The sequence below is a fragment of the Myxocyprinus asiaticus genome, chromosome 13, assembly GCF_019703515.2.
Source record: "Myxocyprinus asiaticus isolate MX2 ecotype Aquarium Trade chromosome 13, UBuf_Myxa_2, whole genome shotgun sequence".
Classification (NCBI taxonomy): domain Eukaryota; kingdom Metazoa; phylum Chordata; class Actinopteri; order Cypriniformes; family Catostomidae; genus Myxocyprinus; species Myxocyprinus asiaticus.
This window is the reverse complement of record NC_059356.1, coordinates 10,626,195-10,650,539: the sequence shown is the minus strand read 5'-3', so window position 1 is coordinate 10,650,539 and position 24,345 is coordinate 10,626,195. Positions and strand designations below refer to the sequence as shown.

The 24,345-nt window shown below is 42.3% G+C and overlaps 1 protein-coding gene across 2 annotated transcripts in view; it reads right to left on the bottom strand.

Moving 5' to 3' along the window:
• The window catches only part of LOC127450783 (retinoic acid-induced protein 1-like), a 106,854-nt gene that overhangs the window by 7,316 nt on the left and 75,193 nt on the right, over nucleotides 1–24,345 (bottom strand). For both annotated transcript variants that reach the window (XM_051715130.1, XM_051715129.1), the window contains exons 2-4: nucleotides 2,233–7,961; nucleotides 1,445–1,538; nucleotides 869–918 (exon numbers count right to left, since the gene is read on the bottom strand). In XM_051715130.1, coding sequence (XP_051571090.1) covers nucleotides 869–918; nucleotides 1,445–1,538; nucleotides 2,233–7,944 — 5,856 coding nt within the window. In that variant the 5' untranslated portion in view covers nucleotides 7,945–7,961. The remainder of the gene's footprint in view (nucleotides 1–868; nucleotides 919–1,444; nucleotides 1,539–2,232; nucleotides 7,962–24,345) is intronic.

The window sequence follows — 24,345 nt, the reverse complement described above, 5'->3', positions numbered from 1 at the left end:
CCATGCCTGCAGCTTGTTAGGGAGGAAAGTTTTACTATGACTTTTCTAAGCGATTGGATGATGTTTACCTGGTAAACTATAAAACAGCCAAAATAAAACAAACAAACAAACAAAAATCCCATAGACATAGTGATATCTAGGGACCAAAATATCATACAGGCAGAGCTCTTTTGACTTGGACCATTAAGCAACCACTTGGCAATGACCCAGAACACCAGTAAGCAACACATAGCAATGCCTCTAGCAACCACACAGAACACCTTAGCAACCGCAGAGCAACGCCCTGGCATCCACTCACAACACTCTTGCATTGTAGCATTGATTTTTGCATAAGCAAGCACAAATGTGGTTTAATATACTGCAATAGACTCTACAAGTTTAACACAAAGTTTAGGTAAAATATCAACATGAGATTTGACTTGAGCAGTGAAATATTGCTATTGTGCTTCAAGTAAGATCCAAGACCTTAACTGAAAACATGGAGATTTGGCTGTTCCTTCACACAATAATCAGGCACCACCTCTAAACATCTTTTATCTTTTCTTTTCTTTTACAGTTTCCTAGAGTAGTACAAGGAGACTCAGAGAACCTAGAATGTCTAATTAACATCCCTTAACTAACTTGTGCTGTCAGTGCAGAGCTGCCTAGTCAATAGCAGACAGATAAGGGTGAGATATGCTCTGGGGTCGTCTGTTGCCTGGAGAGATGGTGCTGATGTGGAACTGTGCTCTAATGTCTAGCTTCACTCCTTGTTGTTGATAGGGAGGTGGTAGAATATTACAAGGACACTGATGTGGATGGTATATTAGAGGTGACTTTTAGATTAGATATGTCCTTTGCTAAGTGCAAAACCGATTCTAGTGCTTACCTTGTGTTTAGGACACCTAACTGAGAAGGTCTCTTCTTGAAACATGCAGCCTGTATAAGAAACAGAGAGGAGTGAATGTGTGTGAGAGAGAGTGTAGATACAGGAATTTAAGGCAAAAAGTGCCCCGGAAAATGCATAGCAAGGGACTGAAATAGCTTGCCTCCTGTTCCATATCTAGTGGCATGACTACCAATTTAATGATGAAAAGTTATTTATTTATTATTTTCTAAAGGACTTTTTGCCTTTTGTGTGACAGGACATTGAGAGATAAAACATGGAACAATTGGGGGATTTGGAAATGACTGCTAAATGCTGCTAAAATTGCTAAATGTCATGTAAAACCAAAACCAAGTTTAGCTGGTCACTTTTGCCTGTTGATCAGATGACCCTTTGAGGTAAAGTGGGCAGTCATTGGTTCTATAGTTCAGCTAGATTAGGGAGGATCAAGTAATCATATACTGTATGTCTGCTTAATGTGCTTTGTTCCTATACAGAGCTCCATGAATGGAGCTATTAGATAGTCAGTCAATAATGGACACATTCACACATCAAACCTCTAAATGTCAGAACTCTTACCCATCTCTTTGGCGCAGAAATAATGGTAACGCTGAGTACAGCTCTTCCAGCTGCAGCAGATGGAAGCTCCCTCACTCTGGCACCTGGAGCATTTCTGTGAAGAGACAGAAACCCTGAGGAGCATTTCTCTGAAACAGCTACTCCTCCATTCCCCTGAGCCTCCACCAGTTGCTGATGTGAGCCAAGACAGTTCTTGACTAACTACACTCAAAGCCAGTTAACAGCAATTTTCATTTGTGCAAAGTGTATTTTAGTTTGTATGCAATTATAATCAGTTGTTAGCATAATATAATATACTATAATATAATATCAAAGCAGTTTGGTTCTCACGTTTTGGTTATACTATCAGTATTTAGGAAGCATTGGCTATGTTTGGAATGGAATAGTAGTTTAGTGCTTAGTATACAGTAAACTGCCTTCATATTTCTAAAAATAATATGTGAACAGTATGGAGTATTCAACGTTAAATGTTTCATACAGACGGGTGCTGCATTGTTTTCATGATCTTACTACTATGCATGTTTAATTCAGCGATTGGCATCCAGTTATCACCTCATAAGTAAATGCAGTTACATGTATGTTGAATGTCCAACAAATAATGTGTCCAGAGAGAGGTGCCAAAATAATGTTTGATACAGCCACATTGCATTTTGGGATACAGTCTGCTTTGCAGTGTATTGCACCTCTGAGTATGCTGTTTCAAACAGAGCTATGCTGTTGGCTCTTTATTTACAATGTAGGAAATGGTTACTGAATTGTGTTTAATATACTGTAAATGAGACACTTACTGCATGTGCAGCGCTCTGAGCAGCCTCTTTCAGCCCATAGAGTTTTCCTGCTACCAGGATAATGCCTCTGGTCCAGATAGTACAAGCTTCATGTGCCCAGTGCTCTTTAGCCTCTGCCTCCATCTGCAATCTCTGCAGAGTTGTTCTACTCTCCTCCTCACCATCAGAGGGAGCAGTTCCACTAATTCTGCTCTGTAACAGCAGCAGTCTTTTGAATCTCATGCACAAGGTGGGGCGGGTTCTTAACTGTTCCCTAATTGCCCTTTTCCCCCTCCTAGGATGCCCGCTACGTCCTTCATTCATCCTCTTCTGATGTGCATCCTTCTCAGATGCACTCTGTGAGTTTATGAGCTCTATGTTGCAGCTGGCTTCTGTCTCTTTTGCAGTGTTGCTGCTCTGCACGAAATCACTCCTGTGTGTTAAAGACAGCATTTTCCGCGGTACACCATCCTCGAGATAATAGGGACCGCACAAGTCCCCAAGCTCTCTGTAATTTGACGGCTTTCCACATAAGCAGCACGTTAGACACCTGTCAATTAGGCTTTTGTTAACTAAGGGCCCCTGGAGCATTACTGAGGTGTTTGATATTGCCTCGGTAACTGTGACTAGATTTTTTATGTCAGCGGCACTCTTTTTTCTTGCCTGGGTGAGCAGATGCTCTTCCTCAGGCCTGTTGACGATGGTACAAAGGGACGTTGGCTCCAAAGAGCTGTCAATGTGTACATATGGTCTGAAAGAACATTTGCCATCACTCTGCAATGGATACAAGTCTGATAATGTTCCCTTCACTGTTGGAGAAAAATCCTTGGTACATTTCCTCTTCAGTTTAGGTCTCTTCACTACAACTTTGAGGACATTAAAATTCATTTGAATCTTTTTCTTAGGTCCAGGCTTTCTTTTCTCCTGTACTTTGTCATCTGCTGTTTGACTTGAGGCTTCCTCCTGTTTCTTTTTGAGTGATGGCCACCTGCCTCTTTTGGCTTTTATTACTGGTGGGCACAGTTCTGTTAGTGGCTTCTCATACTGTGTCTGTTCACCTGTTTCTGGCAAAGAAGATGACAGTGGAGATGGGAGTGGAATATCAGGTTGAACAGGCTCCTGTTGCTCCACTTTGGGAATGCTTCCTGCTGGTTCAATGCCTTTTCTTCTCCTCTTTCGTTGCTTCAGATGCATCTCGTGATTGTTTTTAATAGCTCTCTGTTTGGCTAGCCTTGGTGTGTTGATAAGGCTCCCAACTTCCAAAGCTACCTCTGGTGCATCGCAGCTCTCTACAGTGGCCCACTTTCTCCTCTTCTTTCTTGGAGTTTGAATTACTGCTGTGGTTTCGACCTCTTGGGTACTCATTGTGCTATCGCCCTCCTCGTGTGCAACCTCTGGGGCATTCATCATCTCCCTTTGCTCTGGTTCCTGTGGTGCTAGTTTTGATGTTAATTCTTCTGGCACAATATCTGGTTGGATATTTAGAGGTTGCTTTTTGGATCCTGGGGATGTGATTTTCTGAACCATTGCCTCATATTTAAGTCCCCTGCCTTTCCGAGGAGGCAAATATTTTGTTTTAGTGGGACACTGAGGAGGCACAGAAGGCAAGTCACTGATGCCATCAGTAGGAGGGTTATCTGTTATTACATTGCTGCTTACAGATTCTGTAAGCAAATGCTGCCCTCTCTTCCACTTTCCCTTTGGAATGCAGACTTCCATGACTGTTTCTAATGGAGGTCCCTGTGTCTTCGTTTGGCTTGCTTTCACACCTCTCTTTCTTTTTGGGGGGTCTGAGGAGTGTAAACTAGATTTTCTTTTGATGGAAAATATCTCTTCATTAGGTTGTTGGAGTGAGTCTGTTGAGACATCCTCCTCCTTAGGTAATTCAAGATTTGATGATTTTGTCCCACATGACTGGTCTACAGTAACGTCCTGCAACTGTGTTCCTGTGAGTTTTTTTGATGGTGTCTCTGTAGATTTATCACTCTCTTGCTCTTTTTCTTCAGTCACTTTTTCCTTTGTTTGTTTCCGTGATCTCAGCACCATTGACTTTGGACCTTTTACTAAAGATTTTACACAAGTACTATCTTGAGCAGATTCCAAAGTGGTTTCATCCATAGAGGTGTTCACAACCCCAACAACTTTGTCCAGAGTTAAATCTGTAGTCACATCCTGCTGAATAAATTCGTTTATAGAGCTTGTGTCCTTGGTATGGTCTGTTGTAATCTGAACATTTTTATCTTGTTTTCTTGATTTGATCTTAGAGGTGAGGCCTTTTGGTCGACCAGGGCCTTTAGACTTTGGCCTCTCAGTTGGTTTTGATTCTGTGGTATTTGGAAGATTATCTGAACCTAGATTAGAACCTGATTTTGGACCAGTTTTAGGGCCAGGCCGTAAACCAGTCTTTGGACCAGGCTTTGTACCTTCTGTGGACCCTGTGTTTTTTGAACCTGGTTTAGGATCAGGTTTTACATTAGGCATAGCTTCAGATTTTGGACCAAGTTTTGGACCAGGTTTAGCACTAGATTTTGGACTAGGCTTTGGTCCAGGTTTTAGACCAGGTTTTGGACCTGGTTTTAAAGCAGAAATTGGACCAGATTTTGGACCTGGCTTCACAACTAGTTTTAAACCTGGCTTTGGACCAGGCTTTGGACCGGGTTTTCTTCTCTCTTGAGGGCAAACCTTTGGGCTGCTTTGTGAAACATAAGAACGAGTGCACATCCGTGATGGCAAACTGTCTGCCGAAAGTTTTTGTGTTTGACTGCTAATATCCTTGTGGGCAGTTTCCATCTGATCATGAATAAGCATGCTTTTGCTGGAGAGCAAACTGGGATTTTGGGCAGAAGGTGGAGATTTGTCTCCTTCCACACTTAGCTGCCTTCTGATCCCTATGCTTGAATGCATTAGTCTCCTCCTGCCCCGTGCATGCTTCTTACCAAACATTCTTGTATGTGCAGATTGGGCCAATGGCTCTGGTTTGGCTGAGGGAGTCACTGCGCTGGGACAGCTTACACCCAGTTCCATGTCCTCATCCCCTTTCTTGGGGGAGGGTGGGGTGTCAGCCCAGGATGGTGCAGAGTGCAGTATTGACTTGCCTGGCAATTGAGGAGAGTCAGGCTCCAGTACCTTTGCATCACTGCGATCAATGTGATGTTCTCTAGCCTGAGCCAGAGGTGTTATTTTCTCATTGAGAGTTGAGAAGCCACTCATGGCAGTGTGAGGCTGAGGTGCAATGTCACATAAAGCTGACCTCCTTTCACTGCCTCTGTATGGTGTGTCCTGGGCAAAGCTTTCTGCAGTTTCAGTGTTGGCTTGGGGCACATTTTCCATCTCTTCAAATGTACTGCATACTTCTGCAAAGGACTCCTGTGGTGTTTCTCTATTATTAATGACCTCCTCTGAGGTTGTAAGACTCTCCTTTTCATCTCTCACCTCAGTAGAATTACAGGAGAGGACAGACTGTTGCTCCTCCAGGGTGTCCATTGGTTCCTCTGTGCTTATAAGGCTCTCTACTGAATTCTTTTCTTCTTTCTCTGGCAAATACAGATCAGTGCCTGAATGGCCTGGTGATATTTTTCCATGAGATTCAACATTGGGCTGTGGCTCTGATTTGAAATTCTTAGACTTTATTTCTGTGCCTTCATTTCCTTTGTGATTAAGGTCTGAAAAACAGTCCATGTCTGTTGAGTCTCCTTTATCTGAATCATATTTATTTTGCAGCCCTTGGTAGACTTCTGTTTCATATAAGTAACCTTCTTCTAATACTGCTTTATTTATTTTATGAAAAAGAGAAGGACTTTTCTCATCCTCCAACCACTTCTGTGGCTTCTCAATGACCTCTCCTTTGCACTCATTCTTTCTTTGTTCAATTTCCTCCTCATCAGCAATCCTCTCAGTCCATGCTGACTCCTCAAAGTTCTCTTTTAGAGTGCTTTCTGAACGCTTTATGTCTGGTGGTGAATTACTCTCCTGCTTTATAGGACTTGGGGCTGTTACACACATGGGAGACCTCTCATCTCTAATACACATGAGAGAGCTGTTGGGTTCCTCTCCAGTCATTACTCTCTGTACTCTGGGGTCACAATTGATATTGTCGTCAGAGGCTACACTCTGTAGACTTCGAACTGAGTCACCTGACCTGACAGACATATCATCTGCTGAGTTTACAGAGCAGGAAGATACTGCATCGAGGCTAAGTCGCGAGTGTGTGTGGGTGTGTGCATGACCTTTGTCCTGACCGAAATAGTAATAGCTCCTGTCCATCTGGTCCTCAGTACTGCTGGAGTATCCTCCCTCTTGCAATTCTGCTGTCATAGACCTGGGAATGATGTAAGAATCAGATGGAGGAGGACCATGTTGGTTATCAGGACAAGATGAATCTTCCATACTCTTTAACTGGCCTCGATAGTCTTCTCCTCTTTTCGGATGGTTTCGCTTGCCAGACTTTTTAGCCATAAGGGCCTCAGAGAGAAGCAGCTGCTGGACATTGTTGGAGATGTTTTCAACCTGAGATGTCAGGGCATTGAGGCTCCACAAACTTGGGTTGGACAGGAGCTTTTCAGAGAATCGCTCTTTCATGGAGCTAGAATAGCTCTGGGACTGGTGGTTCACACTGGGTGATGTGTGGGTATGAGGGGGCATCAGCATGTTTGGTTCTTGTAGACTTGTGGATGTGGAAGCCCCAGGGTTGATGGGAGGCTGGCCATACTGGAATGAATCAGGGTTTGCCATTAAGGGGGATGGTGTGGAATTGTATGAGGGTGATCTTCCCACAGACCTGGCAGGTGAGTGACTCGAACTTGGGCTGCAGGTCTGATAGTATTGTTCTGGAGACCTTACAGAAATATCTGTTATACAGTAGTTTTGCTGAGGCTGATTATAGTGCTGAAATTTCTGAAGGTTCTCCTGTGTACCAGACATACCTTGCATGGAGCCCTGTTCAAATCCAGACCTTGAGGGAGTCTGCTGGTAACCATAATTATTCTGAGGTCTGTATCCACTCTGCTTTAGACTGCTGTGATTACTGTGTTGTCTTCCATACTGGGCATGAGATGAAATACCATAGCCTTTGTAGCCATGGGGCATTGGATTACATTTCTCCATATATGATGATGAAGAGGTGGAGGAAGTTGGTTGAGAGTGCTGAGGGAAATTAATGTGGCCCTGGGGATACATTAAAGGAGACTGTGCAGGATTTGGTGGGAGGCCCTGTTGATGGGGGCTTGTATAGGCAGGGGCAGGGGACTGGGAGGGGAGATGGCACTGACTCTGAGAGATAGCTAGCATGTTCTGCTCTAGGTACTGGGATGACCCACTGACTCCCGACTCCAGCCGTCCCACCATGTCCTGCTCAAACTGGGTCATCTGAGCAGACTCATCCCATTTTTGCTGCAAGTGACCTTCACTCATATACTGGGCTGAGTATCCAGGGCCCATGTGATTGCTGTAGCCAGCCTGCAGGTGCTGGTTTGGAGTTTTAGCTCCTCTGTAAGGTTTTTTAGTCTGAGTAGCACTGTTGCTGGTGTAGACGGGATAGGTCTGCTGCCCATAACAGTCTTTAGGACTCGCTCCTGCTGTTGACATCCCCACAGCAGCTAGTGAGTGTGCCTCATAGCCTTGTCTGGACTGGCTGTGATGATGTCTATAACTCTCAAGGCGTGATAATTCCTGGGGTTCCTGTTGGTAGCAGTGCTGGTTGCCATGGAAACCACTCCGCTCTCTAAAGGACTGCATGATTCCAGCTAGGGGCTCTTTGGAAAGAAAGAGAGAAAATAGAAAGAGAGAGAGGGTGTTCTTAGTGCCTTCATTTTCTTATCAGAGATCATTCTCACATTCAATTAATTTGAATTCACTGCTGTTTTTGTAATAAGAGAAATCATATTAGAATGCACACATACTCAGTCATTCATAAAATCAAATCATTTATCTCCAGATGAGCACTATAAAATTTCATTCTCACTTACTGCAGCTGCAATCAATCATTTTTGTGTTTATTGAATCTAGGAATCTGAGCTTAGATTAAACTAACCCATCTTTTGATGGTATTATGTTCTACAGTGAATACCTATTATAGGTCCAGCTTAAGTATTGTAAATGACACATGAATGTCTCACAAGATGTACTTAGGAGGACCATGTATGCCAACAAACAAAGTATTTAATCAGCATTGAAGCAGTTAAGTGTTTCATTCATTTAAACAAGTGATAAAGTCAGTGTTGTTCCATAAGAAGATGCTGTTATTGTTGTTACTCGAAATTTGTTCTCCCTGTGCGCTATTTGCGTACATCTAGCATCAGTTGGCAGTAAAATACTCTGGTTAATATTTTCTTCTCTCAGCAGTGAGTAAAAAGTAGTGATTGTGTGTTTTGTGGGCAAAGATGGAGATTCCATTTCTCCACTCCAGTGCTGTAGGCCTGTCAAGGGATGGCAGCCCAGTCCCATCAGACACGCACATTATTCATCTCACTAGCACAATGTCTAAAGCCATCAGGCCCAAAAGCATCATGCTTCCCTCTTAGCAGCCTCCCAGGAGGCCCCACTATCTACTCCTGATTCAGATGTGCTTGTTTGACTCTGTGCTTGTTTACACAATGACCCAAATAGGACCACTTGGAATCTACTCTTGAAGCTTTTAAAAATGCTTAGAGTATGTGGTGAAATGTACAAGCAGGCCAGAGTGAGCAAGTGACATGATGGATCATGCTTTGCCTTCCAAGTATCATTGTAACTAAATAATAGTGCTTGGTTCATAGAAATGTTGAACCCATCTTACGGGAGCAGGAAAGTTCACCCAGAGGAAAGTTCACCCATAAATGATCTTATCATTTTCACCCTTATGTTGTTCCAAGACTGCATGACTTCTTCTGTGGAACATAAAAGGAGATGTTAGGTAGTATGTTACTCTCAGTCACCATTCACTTTCATTGCATCTTTTTTCCATGTAATGAAAGTGAATACTGATTGAGGTTATTATTTTGCATAGCATCTCCTTTTGTGTTCAACTGAGGAAAGAAAGTAATATGGCTTTGGAACAACATGAGGATGAATAAATGATGACAGAATATTCATATTTTGTGTACAGCCCCAGATCTGTTGAAAGGATGATACAGTACGTTTCCTAGGTCTGTTGAAAGGGCAGAATTTGTCACCTGGGGTACCCAATAATGACAAAGGTACCCTTACTATAGAACTTACCATGACTCTGTCTATGGCAATCTGTTTCTAAACCTTACTTCCACACTGCTGCAAAGGAAGATGGTGTGGATCATTATGCCGCTGCTGACTGATAGCAATTGTGTAGCACTTGTAGGTGAAAATTCTATTTCTGTGTCTCTGGATTTGTTGGCACTATTTGTCATAATTCTTTTCCACATTGTATTTTTGGGGCTTGCTGAGGCAGAAACACAGACTGTGGAGTGATATGTTTAAGCCAGCTGTGAGCTCAACAGGCTTCTATGTACTTTAAGGCAGAATTCCCAATTCCCAAATTTTTTACTACAAAATGCAACTTACTATCATTCATTAACAGTAGAGTGACTGCATGTATGTACAGAGTATGCTCTCTAACTGATCTGCATGTCTTCTTATCTCACATAACCTTTCTTTGATAACATCACCTCTGGTGGCCTCTGCATTGAGAATTTTGCATTCACTCTCAGGGCAAGCAATGGGCAGACATATGCCTTAAGTATGCTTGTACAGAAATGTGGAAAGGTCCTTGAAGAGAATTGTTTGAACTCATTAGGGTATCATGTCATTAGCTTAGCAACACATGCTAACATCAGACTCTAAGTTATCATATGTGTGAATCAGCTATTAGTGTTAGCTAAATCTCATGCACAAGCTTTCTTGTGTAGAGCATTTAAAAAACAGTCACTTATGAAGTTCTATTTTGGTTAGGATGATGCCTTAGAAGGTAGTTCCCTATATTGCAGCAATATAGGCAACTATATAGCTCACTAGAATTTGCAAAAGAGCCAAGATAAAAAAATAAATAAAAAAAAATAGTGAAGGAATACTCTCTCACTGATGGATATGAGAAATAATCAACCAATAAACCAGCTCTCTGGCATTTCAGAATCTTTCATAAAACAGCTTAGTTATGAGATTGAGGGGCACAAGGTGCAAGAAAGACAATCTGCACATAAGGAGCCTTCAACCAAAGCAAACATTGAGTCAGGAAAGAAGATGCCAAAGAAGGAAGGAAAGGGGGTGGGAGTGAAGGTCAGGGTAGGGGATCAATTCAATTTCAGCACAGTCCGTTAAGGACATGAACTGAATTTGAGGACCAAATTTAATCTGTTTCCTGCAAGAACTGCACAGACACGCAGAAGTAAAATTCATTAATTGACTAAAAATGTAATTCACATTGTGAGCAGGCATCAAAGGCAGCTGAAAACAGTGAACTTCGAGGAATAGTTGAGGATAAAAATGTATTATATAAGATTGTCTGTTTGATGGAGGTGTCTCACATGACTTTGAATGGTTCACTGTGGTCTCGAAAGATGCTAATCAGATCGAAGGCTTTCAACTGGACTGTCTTTCTTGGCCAGGCATGAGGCCCATCTATCTAAGACGTCAGTTTGATTGACAGTGCTGCGGCTTTTACTGACCTTTGAAAGAACAGAACCATTCAGAGAAACAGTGGTCTCTGGAGAATAAAGATTGGAAGGCATTCTGCGAAACAGACACCTTGATTACTAGAACATTCTCTTATTCTTTGTGGTGTTTCAAGTGCAGTTGGTTTGTCCACCATTTTACCCCCAAAACATATTATAAAGTATTACCCTGCAAAAAGCAGAGGTAGTCTGTTATTTCTGCTCTTTAAGAATTGCATTACTGTACGTTTCTTTAATGATGCACTTTAATCAGATACAACTACTTAAAGCTATTTCCTAAAGCTTATAAATCTTGTGCAATAAGTGATTACGTAAGATCTTCTCAGATATGGCAACTTTCAACATAATGCAATTGGCATTTTACTGACAACTACATCATTCAGACATCATGAGTCATAATATCAACAATGTGATAATGACTGCTGCTGACTGCGGATGTGGGCGATACTTTTGAATGACTTGTGCAGATGACAGAGCCCCACCAATTAGCTTTGAATCGCACTCATCACTTTCTCTTCCAGAATGCACTATGAGTAATCTCGCTCCTTCCTCTATTAGGAGCCTGCAGAGAATGCCCTTTAAATGCTAAAACCTGCCGCCGTTGGCATGGCGATGCAAAGGGGAGCGAGAAAGCAGACCTGCCCTTCCTGCCGAAAAGTGCCATCTGTGCCAGCGGTGCCCAAGGCATCACACCTCAGGGGTCTGAATTGAGAGCTGTTGAGAGAGGGTGCTGGGGAGGGCATAGTGAGAGCCCTCCCCCCGCAATCGATTTGTGTGATACTAAGCAAAAGTCGCATAGCCTGTGTGTCTGAGCAGGTTATGAAGCTCCAGTCCGAGAGCACTAACACCTGAGTAACTCCTAAATAAGACTGAAGTGCATGTTTGCACTAGCAAGAGAGGCTTTAAGCTGCTTTGTGGTGGGCTAAAGAAACATAAATGCGGACTGCTGATGGCACACAACATCTTTCCATTTTTAGATACGGGGAATGACAGATACAGCTACCGTGGTGATGAGGAACATGCCTGTACATGCGAATATAACCAGGCACATAGTATCTAGGGAATTTTAAATCTAGATTTGAAAGCAAGAGCTGTTATAAATTGGGGCGCGAGGCTGATTGATATATAGGAGAGGGCATTAGCAGAGCCGAGGGGTGAGGTGCAGCAGATGTAGAGAGAGAGGGAGGTTTTGCGGCAGGTAAGGCCGCTGTGCTCTTGTCTCCCAGTGCTGCGCTCCAGTGAAGCAGCACTCGGCTTTGATCTCACCCTCTTTGCTGCAGCGCTCCACTGTGACCATGCTGTCTAAATGGCAACTTGCACTCACGCTGGCTGCATTTCATTCTCCTGGTATATTTTCTGTCCCGAAGATCGCTTACATTGATCTTTCAGACAGAATGAGAGGTCTCAAATGCTGGCATGCCAAGGAATTATTTTCTTTGAAACAGACTTCATCAATAACGCCAGTACAAAGGCACAATGACATTACTGGCCTGAAATGCTATATGCCTTGCTGCGCTCAATAAGGGCACAGTCATTTATTTCTCCCTGTAAGCCACGGCACTCGTACTCGCTCCTGTTCTGTGCCACTTCAGCTCGGCTATTTGATGATGCGAAGCGGTCGCTGTGTCGCTCATGCTACCGATATCTATCTGTCTTTCACACATAATCTCTTTCTGCCTCATATCTCTGTACTGCACCCCTGCACTGTCCTATTTTGGCTCCACTTTAACTACAGATTAACCTTTCTACCCTGAAGCAGAGGACATGCTGGCGGTGGCCTTGAGACGGTGGCATTTATGAGATGCAGAATGGTGACAAACAAAGGCTGTGTCTCAAAATCTAGTAAGCTGTATAACTTGACAGCTTTTCATAGGCACATGCAGCATTTCTGAGCATTACAGGCATCTTCCCTGTCAGCTCAGCTTACACACACATACTGATTTTGAATGTGAAATGGATGTCCAAAACTGCTGCACATACCTGAGGCACAGGAATATTGTCCAGGATGGCAGCTTGCTTGGTAGGTAGCTCACTAGTTTAGCTGACATCGAACACATGTGTAAAACCCAAAATGCTGTCTAGATAGGAAGCTCACTAGCTTAGCTAAAACAGAATGTGCCAATAATCTTGCTATCTTAAAGTAGTGAAGCTACATTCAAGCTGCTCTTTAAAAAAATAGTAGTTAGCAACACTACAAGCTACTAACAAAAATTAGCTAACTGCATCGAAGCTATTTTAAGAAGGAAATACTTTTAGATATATATCATCAGATGACATTATTTATTTTTCTTAATTAACCATGGTTTTACTACAGTAACCATAGTTAAACCGTGGTATTTGTGTAAAACAACAGTAACCACAGAATTAACCATGGTTACTACAGTCATAGTTTCTAAAATATAACAGTAAAACCATGGTGACAATAGGGATACTACAGTATTACTGTAGTAAAACCATGGTTAATTCAATCAAAACCATGGTTTCCCCCAAAAAATATCTCTATGGATGAGGTCTGTTTTGACAGTCATGGAACTTATAATATTAATAGAGTTAAACCATAGTTAATTTTTGTAAGAGTTAAACAAATAGGGTGACAACATTAAATTAACATACTGTACATTTATACTTAATATACTCTGATAAAATAAAATAAAAAACCTACAGTGATAAACAACAGTAATTAACATTCAATAAAAAAAAAAGAGGGCAAAGACTTTTAAAGGGATAGTTCACCCAAAATGAATGCCATCCAAGATGTATATGACTTTCTTTCATCCGCTGAACACAAACGAAAAATTTTAAAACAATATTTAAACTCTACAGGTCCACACAATGCAAGTGAATGATGGCCAGAACTTTGAAGGTGCAAATATCACAAAAAAGCACCATAAAGGAATCCATATGACTCCAGTGCTATAATCAATATCTTCTGAAGTGATCCAATCGATTTTGGGTAACAACAGACCAAAATGTAGTTCCTTTTTCACTCTCCTTGGCGATCCTGATTTCAAGCTCGATTACACTTTCTATAGCACCATTTAGCACTCTGTGCATAAGTCAAGCACTGAAGTGTAATCGAGCTTGAAATCATGATCGTGCCTAGAGACTGCAATGGCAAGATGTACAGCGAAAAAGGAGGTATATTTTGGTTTGTTCTTACCCAAAACAGATTGGATCGCTCAAGAAGACATTGATTAAACCACTGGAGTCGTATGGATTACTTTTTTGTGAAATTTGGACCTTCAGAGTTCTGGCCACAATTCACTTGCATTGTGAGGACCAACAGAGCTGAAATATTCTTCTAAAAATCTTAATATTGTGTTCTGCAGAAGAAAAAAAGTCTTACACATCTGGGATGGCATGAGGGTGAGGAAATGATGAGAGAACTTTACTTTTTGGGTGAACTATCTCTTTAAGGTTGCACAGATCTCAAGTGAGTCAGTGAATCATTTACTGTATGTGAACTAGTTCATTACATGAGCTCATTAAAATGAATCAGAGTTACCAACACAAAATTTAAGGGATTCGTTTATTTTAACCGGTTCATTAACATGAACTGGAAAGAACCAATTCATCTAAATAATTTAGATTTTCCAGCACTAGATGAGAAAGAGAGGACATTTTAGGTGAGCCTGTTTATTTACTTCCTTGGCTCCATTGCTGCGTTCGTAATACAATATGACAAATGTAGTGTTTTGAAATATAGCTTGTTACTGGAAAAGCTACAATACTGTGAAAATAGTTGAGCTACTGCCACGTTACTGAAAAATGTAATTAACTTAGTAACATTTCTTTTTTTAACTACTCCCAACACTGCTTAATGATGCTCAAAAATGCTGCATACCCCTATGATTCACAAAATTGCTGTCTACGTAGGCACCTCACTAGCTTAACATCCATGGAATGTGCCTATGATGCCAATAAATGCTGTCTAGGTAGGCAGCTTACTAGCTCCGCTGACTCAAAATGCACCTATGATGCTTGAAAATTATTCTATGATTTCCAGAAATGCTTTCCCAGTTGGTAGCTCACTTGCTTATCTGACATGAAACGTTCCTTCTGTATGATGTCCAAAAATCCTGTCTAGATAGGCAGCTCACTATCTTAGCTGACTCAGAACTCATGCACCTACGATTCCCAAACAATATGCCCAATACTGCCTATGATGCTGAAAATGCTATGTCTAGTTTGGCAGCTTTCTCGCTAGGCAGCTCACTAGCTTGGGACTCCCCTATGAGGCCCAACAATTCTGCATGCACCTATGATCCCCAAAAATGCTGCACTTGCATATGATGCCCAAAAAATGCTGCAAACACATATGATTACCAAAAACGCTGTCATGGCAAGCAGCTCACTATATTTTGAGACAGCCTATGCCCCTAAAACACCTCTTTCCCCTTTGTATTTCACTCCACCACACCTCCCATGGAGCAGCTTTGTACTCTTCTGTCGCTATCAGCTCCCAACCTGGCAAAGATATAATCTATTTACCTCCCTGCCATAATCGTCAGACGGTCACTTTTAGTGGAAGGACATGACAGCCACAATCACAGTACCCAGTTTGAGCGACAAATCTATGCTCCTCTGAACCTCGGTACAAGGATCTTGGCAATTTGATCTATTTTGCATAGCAGTCCGTCATTTCATCTCACATCCCTAGGATAGAGTACCATCGGAGAGAGCAGCTCTCTGTTGTGGCAATGACAGCTGACATGGACACTTGCTGGGCTCTGGCACTTAGTTAGTAAATGCTGGATGAGTGAAGGAACTGGCCAGAATTCAAAGTTGCCACATAGAGAATGAGAGATAAAGGACATTATAAAATGTTTAGAGGGGAAAAGAACATACAGGGTGAAAACAAATGGAATTTTATATGGCAAGGTTTGGGAGGAGTAGAGGTGTACATGCTGGGCTTATTTTTATTTTGTGACAGAACCCCGGGCGATTCCCGGAAGGTGCCCTTGATGTTCCCTGTCTCTTCTTGCTCCGCGAATGTAATCCCAACTTTCAACCTTATCAACTACCCTTCTGTTACCTGAGGAATGAGCAAGGGAATTTTCTTTCTCTGTAAATCCAGATGGGCTGACACTAAAAGCCTGTCTTTCAGCAATCCACTGACGGTACAGATGAACTCAGAGCAGGATGAAGTTACAGACTGCATGAGAAGCAAGAATGAGATAGAAGACTAGAAAGGGAGAGAGGGATGGTTGAAGAAAGGATGGTGATCATTAATGTCAGGCAGTATTCTCAGGGATTTTTTATCCTCTTTTCTTTGTGGCATCCTCATCTGATGGAGTGATTCTCGGATGAGACTTATCAAATCCTGTTTAGGATCTATTGTTTGGCTTCTTCCAGACCCAAATGCTGACCGCCTCCGCACGCCTCTGTGTTTGCATCTATTTTGCTCTTTGACAGAGAGCGTACGAGTCATTCTATCTCGCCAAAGCTGGGGTGGGTGGTAGCGGGGCAGATTTGCTCTTTGAAAAGTGCCCACAGATTGGATTGCATTGTCAGAAATGCTTTCTCTGATGCTCAGAGAGTCTGTGGCTTTGTGGATGAAGTCTAAGACTCTCGCTCTCCTTTATCTCTCCAGATCTCTCAGTCCAAATCTTCTGGGCCGCTGTTTGCTGGTGGGCTGTAAGTGTACTGTATGTGACTGGAGGGGGAGTGTGGACAGGGATGGGTGAGTGAAAATGTGCCGGTGGATCTCAGCCAAGCCAGTGGGCTAGGGCAGTCTAGATTCTTTGTTCTTTGTTGATGAAAAGTGGTATTGGATCTCCTCTACCTTAACATGACATCAGGGCACTTCACGAGCAGCCAGTTTGCCGTGATTATATTAAACCCAACCCTAAATTACTCCAGTCGCCCTAATTAAACTTTAATCTCCAATACCACACAAATTACCTGCAACATAATTGAGCGAAGAGCAGCGGTTTAAATAAGGCTGTGTTTTTGCGACCGTAAGGGGCTGGATGAGGGGATAGACTGAAGGTCATGTCCTCTAACTGGGAAAATGTCACATTCTCTCTCTCTCTCTCTCCTTTTTTGAGTGGATAGAGGACACTGGTGTTCGTGGCACTCAGAAAATGGAGCAGTCAGCTGTGGCTGCTGTCTGCCTCAATGTGCCCTGCACCTGGGTGAAGTCTGCACAATAGCACTCCAGATCTCTGTCTCTAATCTGCCTGTCTTGTTCTGTCGCCTTCAATCCGCTTCAGACGCAGAGCTCTACTTCTGCTTGTGTTCTCTCTCTCTCACCAACAGATTTAATAGAAATCTTTACATTTCCTGTACAGAAATGCGTGAGCGTGTCTATGTGCACCGACTGTTTTAATGCTATTCATTTGATGTTGGTACAGCAGGTGCATGAAATATCACCCCCAAGCATATTCAAGAACCATTCATATGAGCAGCGCTAGGATTTTTGTCCTTTGACACCATCCTTGAAGACTATGAAGCATTTGTTTTCTCAGAGATAAGCTTTGGTGGAAGGCGAGGTGAATACGGCATTTAGAGCCGTTCATGAAAGCAGACACATCAAGAGCTTTGTTATGTTCGTGCAGCTTGTTTGTGCAGTGCACTCTGTTGTATGCTGGACACTTTGACAAATGTAGTAGGTCATCCGGTTATTCTACGGATAGAGAAAATTGGCATACTCTGCAGAGAATACATACTATATACAGTACTTCTGAAATAGTAAGAGTGCTATGGTAGTATGCTTTTCCAAACATAACGCATCTGCTCAAAATTAGCTTTTTCAGCGACTTACACAGAAAGAACATTACCACAAGGGAAATCGACATATTGCTTTTGAATTTTTGCATCAGTTCAAGTGTAAACATATTTCCCTTTAGCGCTACTGATAGCATGTTGCGTGAGTTCTGGTCCTGTGAGAACCAGGAAGTAGTCGTGTGCACATAAACAGTTGTGAGTACAATTCAGAGGTTGCATTTTCACTCTAAGGGTGGGCTGCACTAATAAGGATTAAATTAAGCAGAGTTTAGAGCTAATCCAGGATTTGTTGATCCAAGTTTTATTTTAATTTGAGTTGTGTTGCACCACTTAATTTTAAGTATGGTTTAACAAATCAGAGATTAAACATTTAACCCGTGATTAAAATGGTCATCTGCGATTAATTTTGTCCGCCATGATGGATTCTGAATTTAGCAGCTGTAGATCGTTAGTACACAGTGCTGATCAAGGAGGTTAAGAAAATGTCGCAGCAGCGTGTACAATGTCACAAGCTTTAAAATATGGCATCATCATTTAAGAAAAAAGGACCACACGGGTCTCGGATTGACCGCCTTCCCTCGTCAGCGCCACTATTGTGGTCAGAAATTAACAGCCCATGCTGTTGACTGAAATGAGTATAAGAGAGGAGGGGAGCAATAAAGATCACCTGTCGCTGTAACCACTCTCGTTAAATGCCGAAATTACGCTCTACTCTCGCTTCTCCTCGAGAGACCTGTCTCTGTCCAGTGTCTCTGCATGTAAAGGATGGGGAAGCGGGTAATCGTGCTGCCACTGAGACGAGCCGTCGCACACCGAATTTGAAAGCACACATTGCGGCCAACATTTCAGACCATAATAAACATAAATAATATGATACACATCTCTCAGAGGGCTGACGGCACATCCACTGTTTGTTTACCTAGTCATTCATGTTTAATTGTAGGTCCGTTTTTTATTTAAACCACCTCAGCTGCAAGTTTAAAGTTAATCCCTAACTGAGATTTAAATAAGATTTTAAAGTACTGGAGCAACAGGATTAAAGTTAATTCAGATTTACTGTCAAATTTAAATCAGGATCAAATCGATGGTTAAAATGTAACCCTGATTAATTTTAAACAAGGTTTAAAGTTTGGTGTGAAAAAATTATCAGCTAAACCTTGATTTAATCTAAATTTAAGATTAATCCTTGTTGGTGCAACCCACCCTAAATGTACATTTTCACTTAGAAATGGTTAGGTTAAGGTTTGGGGTTTATAAAATAATTTTTATCTTATTATTTCCTTATAAAAGGTAGGGTTTATAAAATATGCATTCCTGCTGACTGTATTATATCATTTACTCTTTGGCCCCACCCTGTCAACATTTTACCTACTGTTGCAGAATTCACAGTGTGATCAGTCTGAAAAGACGACTGGTATTAGTCTGGCTGCATTTGAGATTTGCACTCATTTTGGTGCACAGGACAAGATGCAAGTAGAAGCTACAAGGGATTGTTGCTGATATGGACCGTGTGTGTTTTCAGGAGAGGGGTTGTGTGTGTAGTAGTTTGCCCTAGCACTATGTCTTCATATATATGAGCTCTGGGTGATACGTCTGTTTGGTGCATGACAAGTTGTTTTAGGATATGAACTCAGCAGCTCAGCATATGCCTAACAGGCTCCTGACTCACTGCTGTTTGGGTGTTTTAACCAGTGGACCAGGAAGTATCACCAATGTGGAATCATTTTACCCCAAGCAATATTCCAAACGCTTTCTCACATTATTATTTACATGTGACTTTCATGATGCATGTCTTGGTGCCGTGGGCAGTTAATTTACAACATAAACACATCAGTATTGACCATGTTTACATGCACATTATTATCTAATTAAGATTCATATTCTGGTTGAGCATTAAAATTTCCGAAAAGAGGTTTGCATGCTCCACAGCTATTGGAACACAGCTATCCTGTATACATGGTAATCAACATATTTAAAATAAAATACAATATGGACATTTTTTATTACTCTGTATTTTTAGTAATTGAATCAGCTTATTCCTGTCCTTAAACTTGCAATTTAAGAATAGAAAGTAACACCACTGGTTAAAACAAACAGATTGCAATTCCGTTTTGCTCCACTAGTGATGTAGAAATTACACACTGCACCGTTAACAACAGCACACAAAAGCGTATTGAACAGCAAAATGTAGGCTCCTGTATCTCGTTGCACCCAGCATTACTCTTGTTTGGTCATCCACAGATATAAATAAATATTCTGTTACAGTGGATATTCAGAATAAGGTGGTTACATGGTCCAAAATTCGGATTAATACAAGCCAATGCTAGCTGTTTTATTTAGATTTCTATTGAACTGAATATTAGCTTAATCACTTTATGGCAAAAACACATTTACATGATGCGTAGATAACCTCAATATGACTGCATTTTAATCTGAATATTTTTGTGCAAGTAGGTCTGCTCTGAACAAGGTTTTTAAAAGGCATTGGCACATGCATATTCTGGGCACAAGTGCCATGCAGGAGTTGTGTCTGCGCACACGTTATCTGACAGCTCAGAGCTTTGAGGCCGGAGAACACTGTTTCCTCCTCACAACATCCCCAGCCTCACACATGTGACAGAGAGAGGTATATGTGGTGGGGGGAGTTGTGGAGGGGCTCTGAAGCGTGAAAGCAAATGATGCCGTCGGCCTGCTAAGTCTCTCACCAGAAGGCGCAAACAGCCGTGCTGGAGAAAGCAGCTTGGCATCACACACACGAATTTCAGGGCCGCGGCTCGACAATGGTGCCACTGTAGGGCGCGAAGCAGACGCAGATGCCAGAAACTAATGTGCAGAGCGACTGGCAGCAGCAACAATGACGATCATCAGTGGTGCGGTGAGGTGAACAGCATAGCACTGACTGCAGAAATGCAGCAGGATTTCCATTCACCCGTGGATTCAGGTGCACTCCAGTATGTGTCATGAATAACTGATTGGAAGCTGGAGGCACAGCAGGTTTCAAGACCCCCCCTGCCCTTCCCTGCCCGCTCCATTTGCATAGGATGCTTGATTTACATACATATGAGGTGAAAGAAAGGACTTGTGTGCAGGAGATATGCATTCCTCCATTGAGAATAGAGCAGAAAAGAGAGAAGTCATTTCATCAAGTGTCATAGGAGCCTCCTCTCTCTCTGTCTATCTCCCTGACCATAGCTAACACCTCAGAGAGCTCAGATGAGACCTCCATTAAAATTCTCTCTTTCTCTGTGCTGTCTTCATGAAAGAGAGGGGGTGACAGTGAAGGGAGGGAGGGAGCAGACAGGCTGACAGCGTGTATGTGTGTGTGGGTGTGTGTGTGTGTGTGCTCCAGCTGGCTATGCGCTGCTGTGGCAGCTCTCCGCTGCAATCCCTCAGTTCAAACACATTGATTCGCTCTGAAGCCTCAATTCCCCCCTACAGACTCGGCCACCTCCAGCAAGGATGCTTCCCCTCCCCCTGCTCACACACACACACATTAATGTCTACAAAAACACAACACCCTCACAATCACAAATGAAGGTGCTTGGATACAATGTGCACCATTTAATTTAGATGAAAATTAAGCAGTTAGGTAGAATAGGCCGTGCTATATTGTGAATATGTGCCGCTGTTAGGCATGTCACGCAGCGGAGCTGTTTACATTCACAATAAAGCATAAGCTCAAGTGCCTTGTTGTGGTTATACAACAGTTACTATCATAAATGGTTACTTGATTGCTGAGTGTCATGCCAAACAACGGCCAATAGTTGTGACTACATTAAAAACATAACACAACCTTGAGTTCCTTATTGCATTTCTAAAACAGTTATTACTGTAAATGGATACCCTGCAGTGCCGTGCCTAACAAGCCCATTAACTAAACTGAAAATATAGTACAACCTCATGTGCCTTTTTACCTTTATAAAATGGTTACTACATAATACAAATATTTTATTAAGCAAATTTATAATACAGCATCTTTCCTCTTGAAGATATAGACTCTGACATGTAAACTAAGGATTAGAACAATGGCCTCTATGTATGCCACACAGTTATATACACAGTAGCTAGATGAAGAGGTATATCACGTCATAGCTGTTATTAGGGGTGGCAACTGAGAACCGGTTCTTATTCGAAACCAGTTCCATTTGAAAAAAATAGCAGAAACATTTGATTTTCATGACATTTGGTTGCGTTAACAGTTCCTGAACATGCATTTTGCATGAAACATCTTAATATAATACTCTGACAGTGGTTCTTGCAGCGCTGTTCACCCCTAAAAAAATCAAGAGTTCATAGCAAATTTGTTGCAAACTTGCCACAAATTCACCATTGATCATTTTCAAATGCAAATGGGCTTTGCGACAAACTTGCGGCAAATCGTCCATTGTTGCCAAAGGTTTGCTGCGTATGAACGCTATGGGACACCGTCCGAGTGTCACGTGGTCTGAAGCACTCATACAGTCACGCCAATTTATTGGCTGATGGTGCTTAAGCGACGACCCTAGGGAGTTACATCACAAGCTCCATAAAGGCGTTTGCTTTCGCGCCATCATGTCAGATTTTCTGCAAGAAGGCACAAGCCTATGCAGTTACTAGAGAGTATGGCCAGCTATGCAGACTCTCGTTCCCACTCAGGGAACCAAAGTTACGTACATAACCGAGACGTTCCCTTTCGTAGGAGTTCGCGCTGCGTATGAATGCTATGGGAATTATATACATTCACATCATGTGAACAGTAGCTGCCAACTGTCTAAGCCTGTGTGGCAAGCATACAGCAGCACACAAGCGAGCTAAATTATGGATTTACTCCTGTTCCAACAGAGAGAACCTGGGAAGCAGGAGTCAAACTCTCATCCAAATTATAAAATCTAACAAATGTATGCGGAGAGGAACCACCTTTTCGCCATACAAATGTCCTTCGAAGATGCATCTCTAGCCAAAGCCCATGAAGATGTGCAAAATTGGTTTACTTTGCCTCCAAAAGCGAAACTGAGAAAGCATCTGTTTGCTTCGGCGCAATCTGAATATGGAAATAAGTGTCCTTCAAATCTATTGTCACAAACAGGTCCCCCGGCTGTACTTGTGACATTATTTGTTTCTGCGTCAACATTCTGAATTGACATTTCATTAGAGTGAAATTCAAGCATCTCAAGTCCAGAATGGGAGCAAGCCGCCATGATATAACCATGCTCTATCATATGAATTACCCATTTCGAAATGTTTTCCAACTGCTGCCAAGCCGGTAGACAGGCAGACAGAGGAATTAATGCATGGCTCTCTCCTGTAGCACAATGAGTAACCACTTGATGGCGCTCTTGACTTACTTTTGGCAACTGTTCTACAATCAGCGGCACAGCGGAAGGAGACCCCTGTGCCTTCACTACTGCAGCCTATTGAATGAGAGTAAATAATGTTTAGCCTGTATTATATCCATGTATAAAAGTCGCCCTGAAGTGTGTATACAGCAGGGACACTCATGGAATAAAAAATCTTCCCAGGCATGTTAAATGGGGAAGAATGTAGGGAGAATTGCCTTTATATATCTAGGCATGTATAAAAGTTGCCCTGAAGTGTGTATACAGCAGGGATGTAAAAAACCTCTTCCCAGGCATGTGAAGTCTGTGAACATGGGGGATATTGGGAACAAGCTGGTCAGCCACAATGGCATTCTTATGGGGGGACAGTGTGTGGTGCTTGTGACTATGTGTTTTGTGTACACTTGTGCTTGTTGAACATCGAATTCTGTTACGCATGCCTCTAGACCCTTGGTTATGGAGACAGAAGCTGAATTCAGGATGTGATCTCTCAATGTTTGCTCCCCAGCGCAAGCTGCAGGGGGAAACTATATTGTGGTTGTTCGGCTTTCGAGGCATGTATATTTACATTTTAAATTTATTTACATTTATGCATTTGGCAGATGCTTTTATCCAGTGTGCTTATTACAGGGACAATCCCCCCAAAGCAACATGGAGTTAAGTGCCTTACTCAAGAACACAATGGAGCTGGCTGTGGGGATCAATCCGGCAACTTTCTGCTTACCAGTTCTGTACTTTAACCCACTACGCCACCACCACTCCAACGGTGTACAACGGCAAGCTCATCCTGATACTGGCCGACGGGCAAACGGGGGACAACAGATACATTTATACGGTCCAATTTCGTTTACTGAATGGGGACCCTTCGTTACACAGCAAGCCCATCAGGCTCATGTGTAGACCTATTTTTATTGTACACCAAGTTATATTACACGTGCCCTTGGTCATGGAGGCAGAGACTAAACTCAAGCTGAAAATATTCAACGCTCATTCAGCAGCGAAAATTATGGGGGAAACTGAGCTAAATTGGTGTACTGAAAATTGGGTTAGACACTAAACCGGTCCCAGCATATACAATGGGGGAACAACGTGTAGTGCTTGAGACTAAGTGCTTTTGCACACTGGATAAATAATTTAGTTGAGAATGCTCAACATTAATTCACAACGTTATATCACGGGGGGAGACAGACACAACTTCGAGCGTTCGAGGTGTGAAGAACTGTGGTCCTCTGAACGGCGCCGATCCAAACCCCAAGTGCTCGTTTCTGTACACAATACGAGGGGAGGGGGGCGTTTGCTAATCTCAATTCGTAGAATGCCCACGTGATCCACATAACGGGCGAAAGAAAAAACAAGATAAAATACCTTGCATCTCCTGATAGAATCCCGAGAGAATAATGGCTCCGACTAAGCCCTCCGCGCATTGGTTCGCCATCACTCAGTTGGGGAATATTCTTTTATTACAGCCCCCC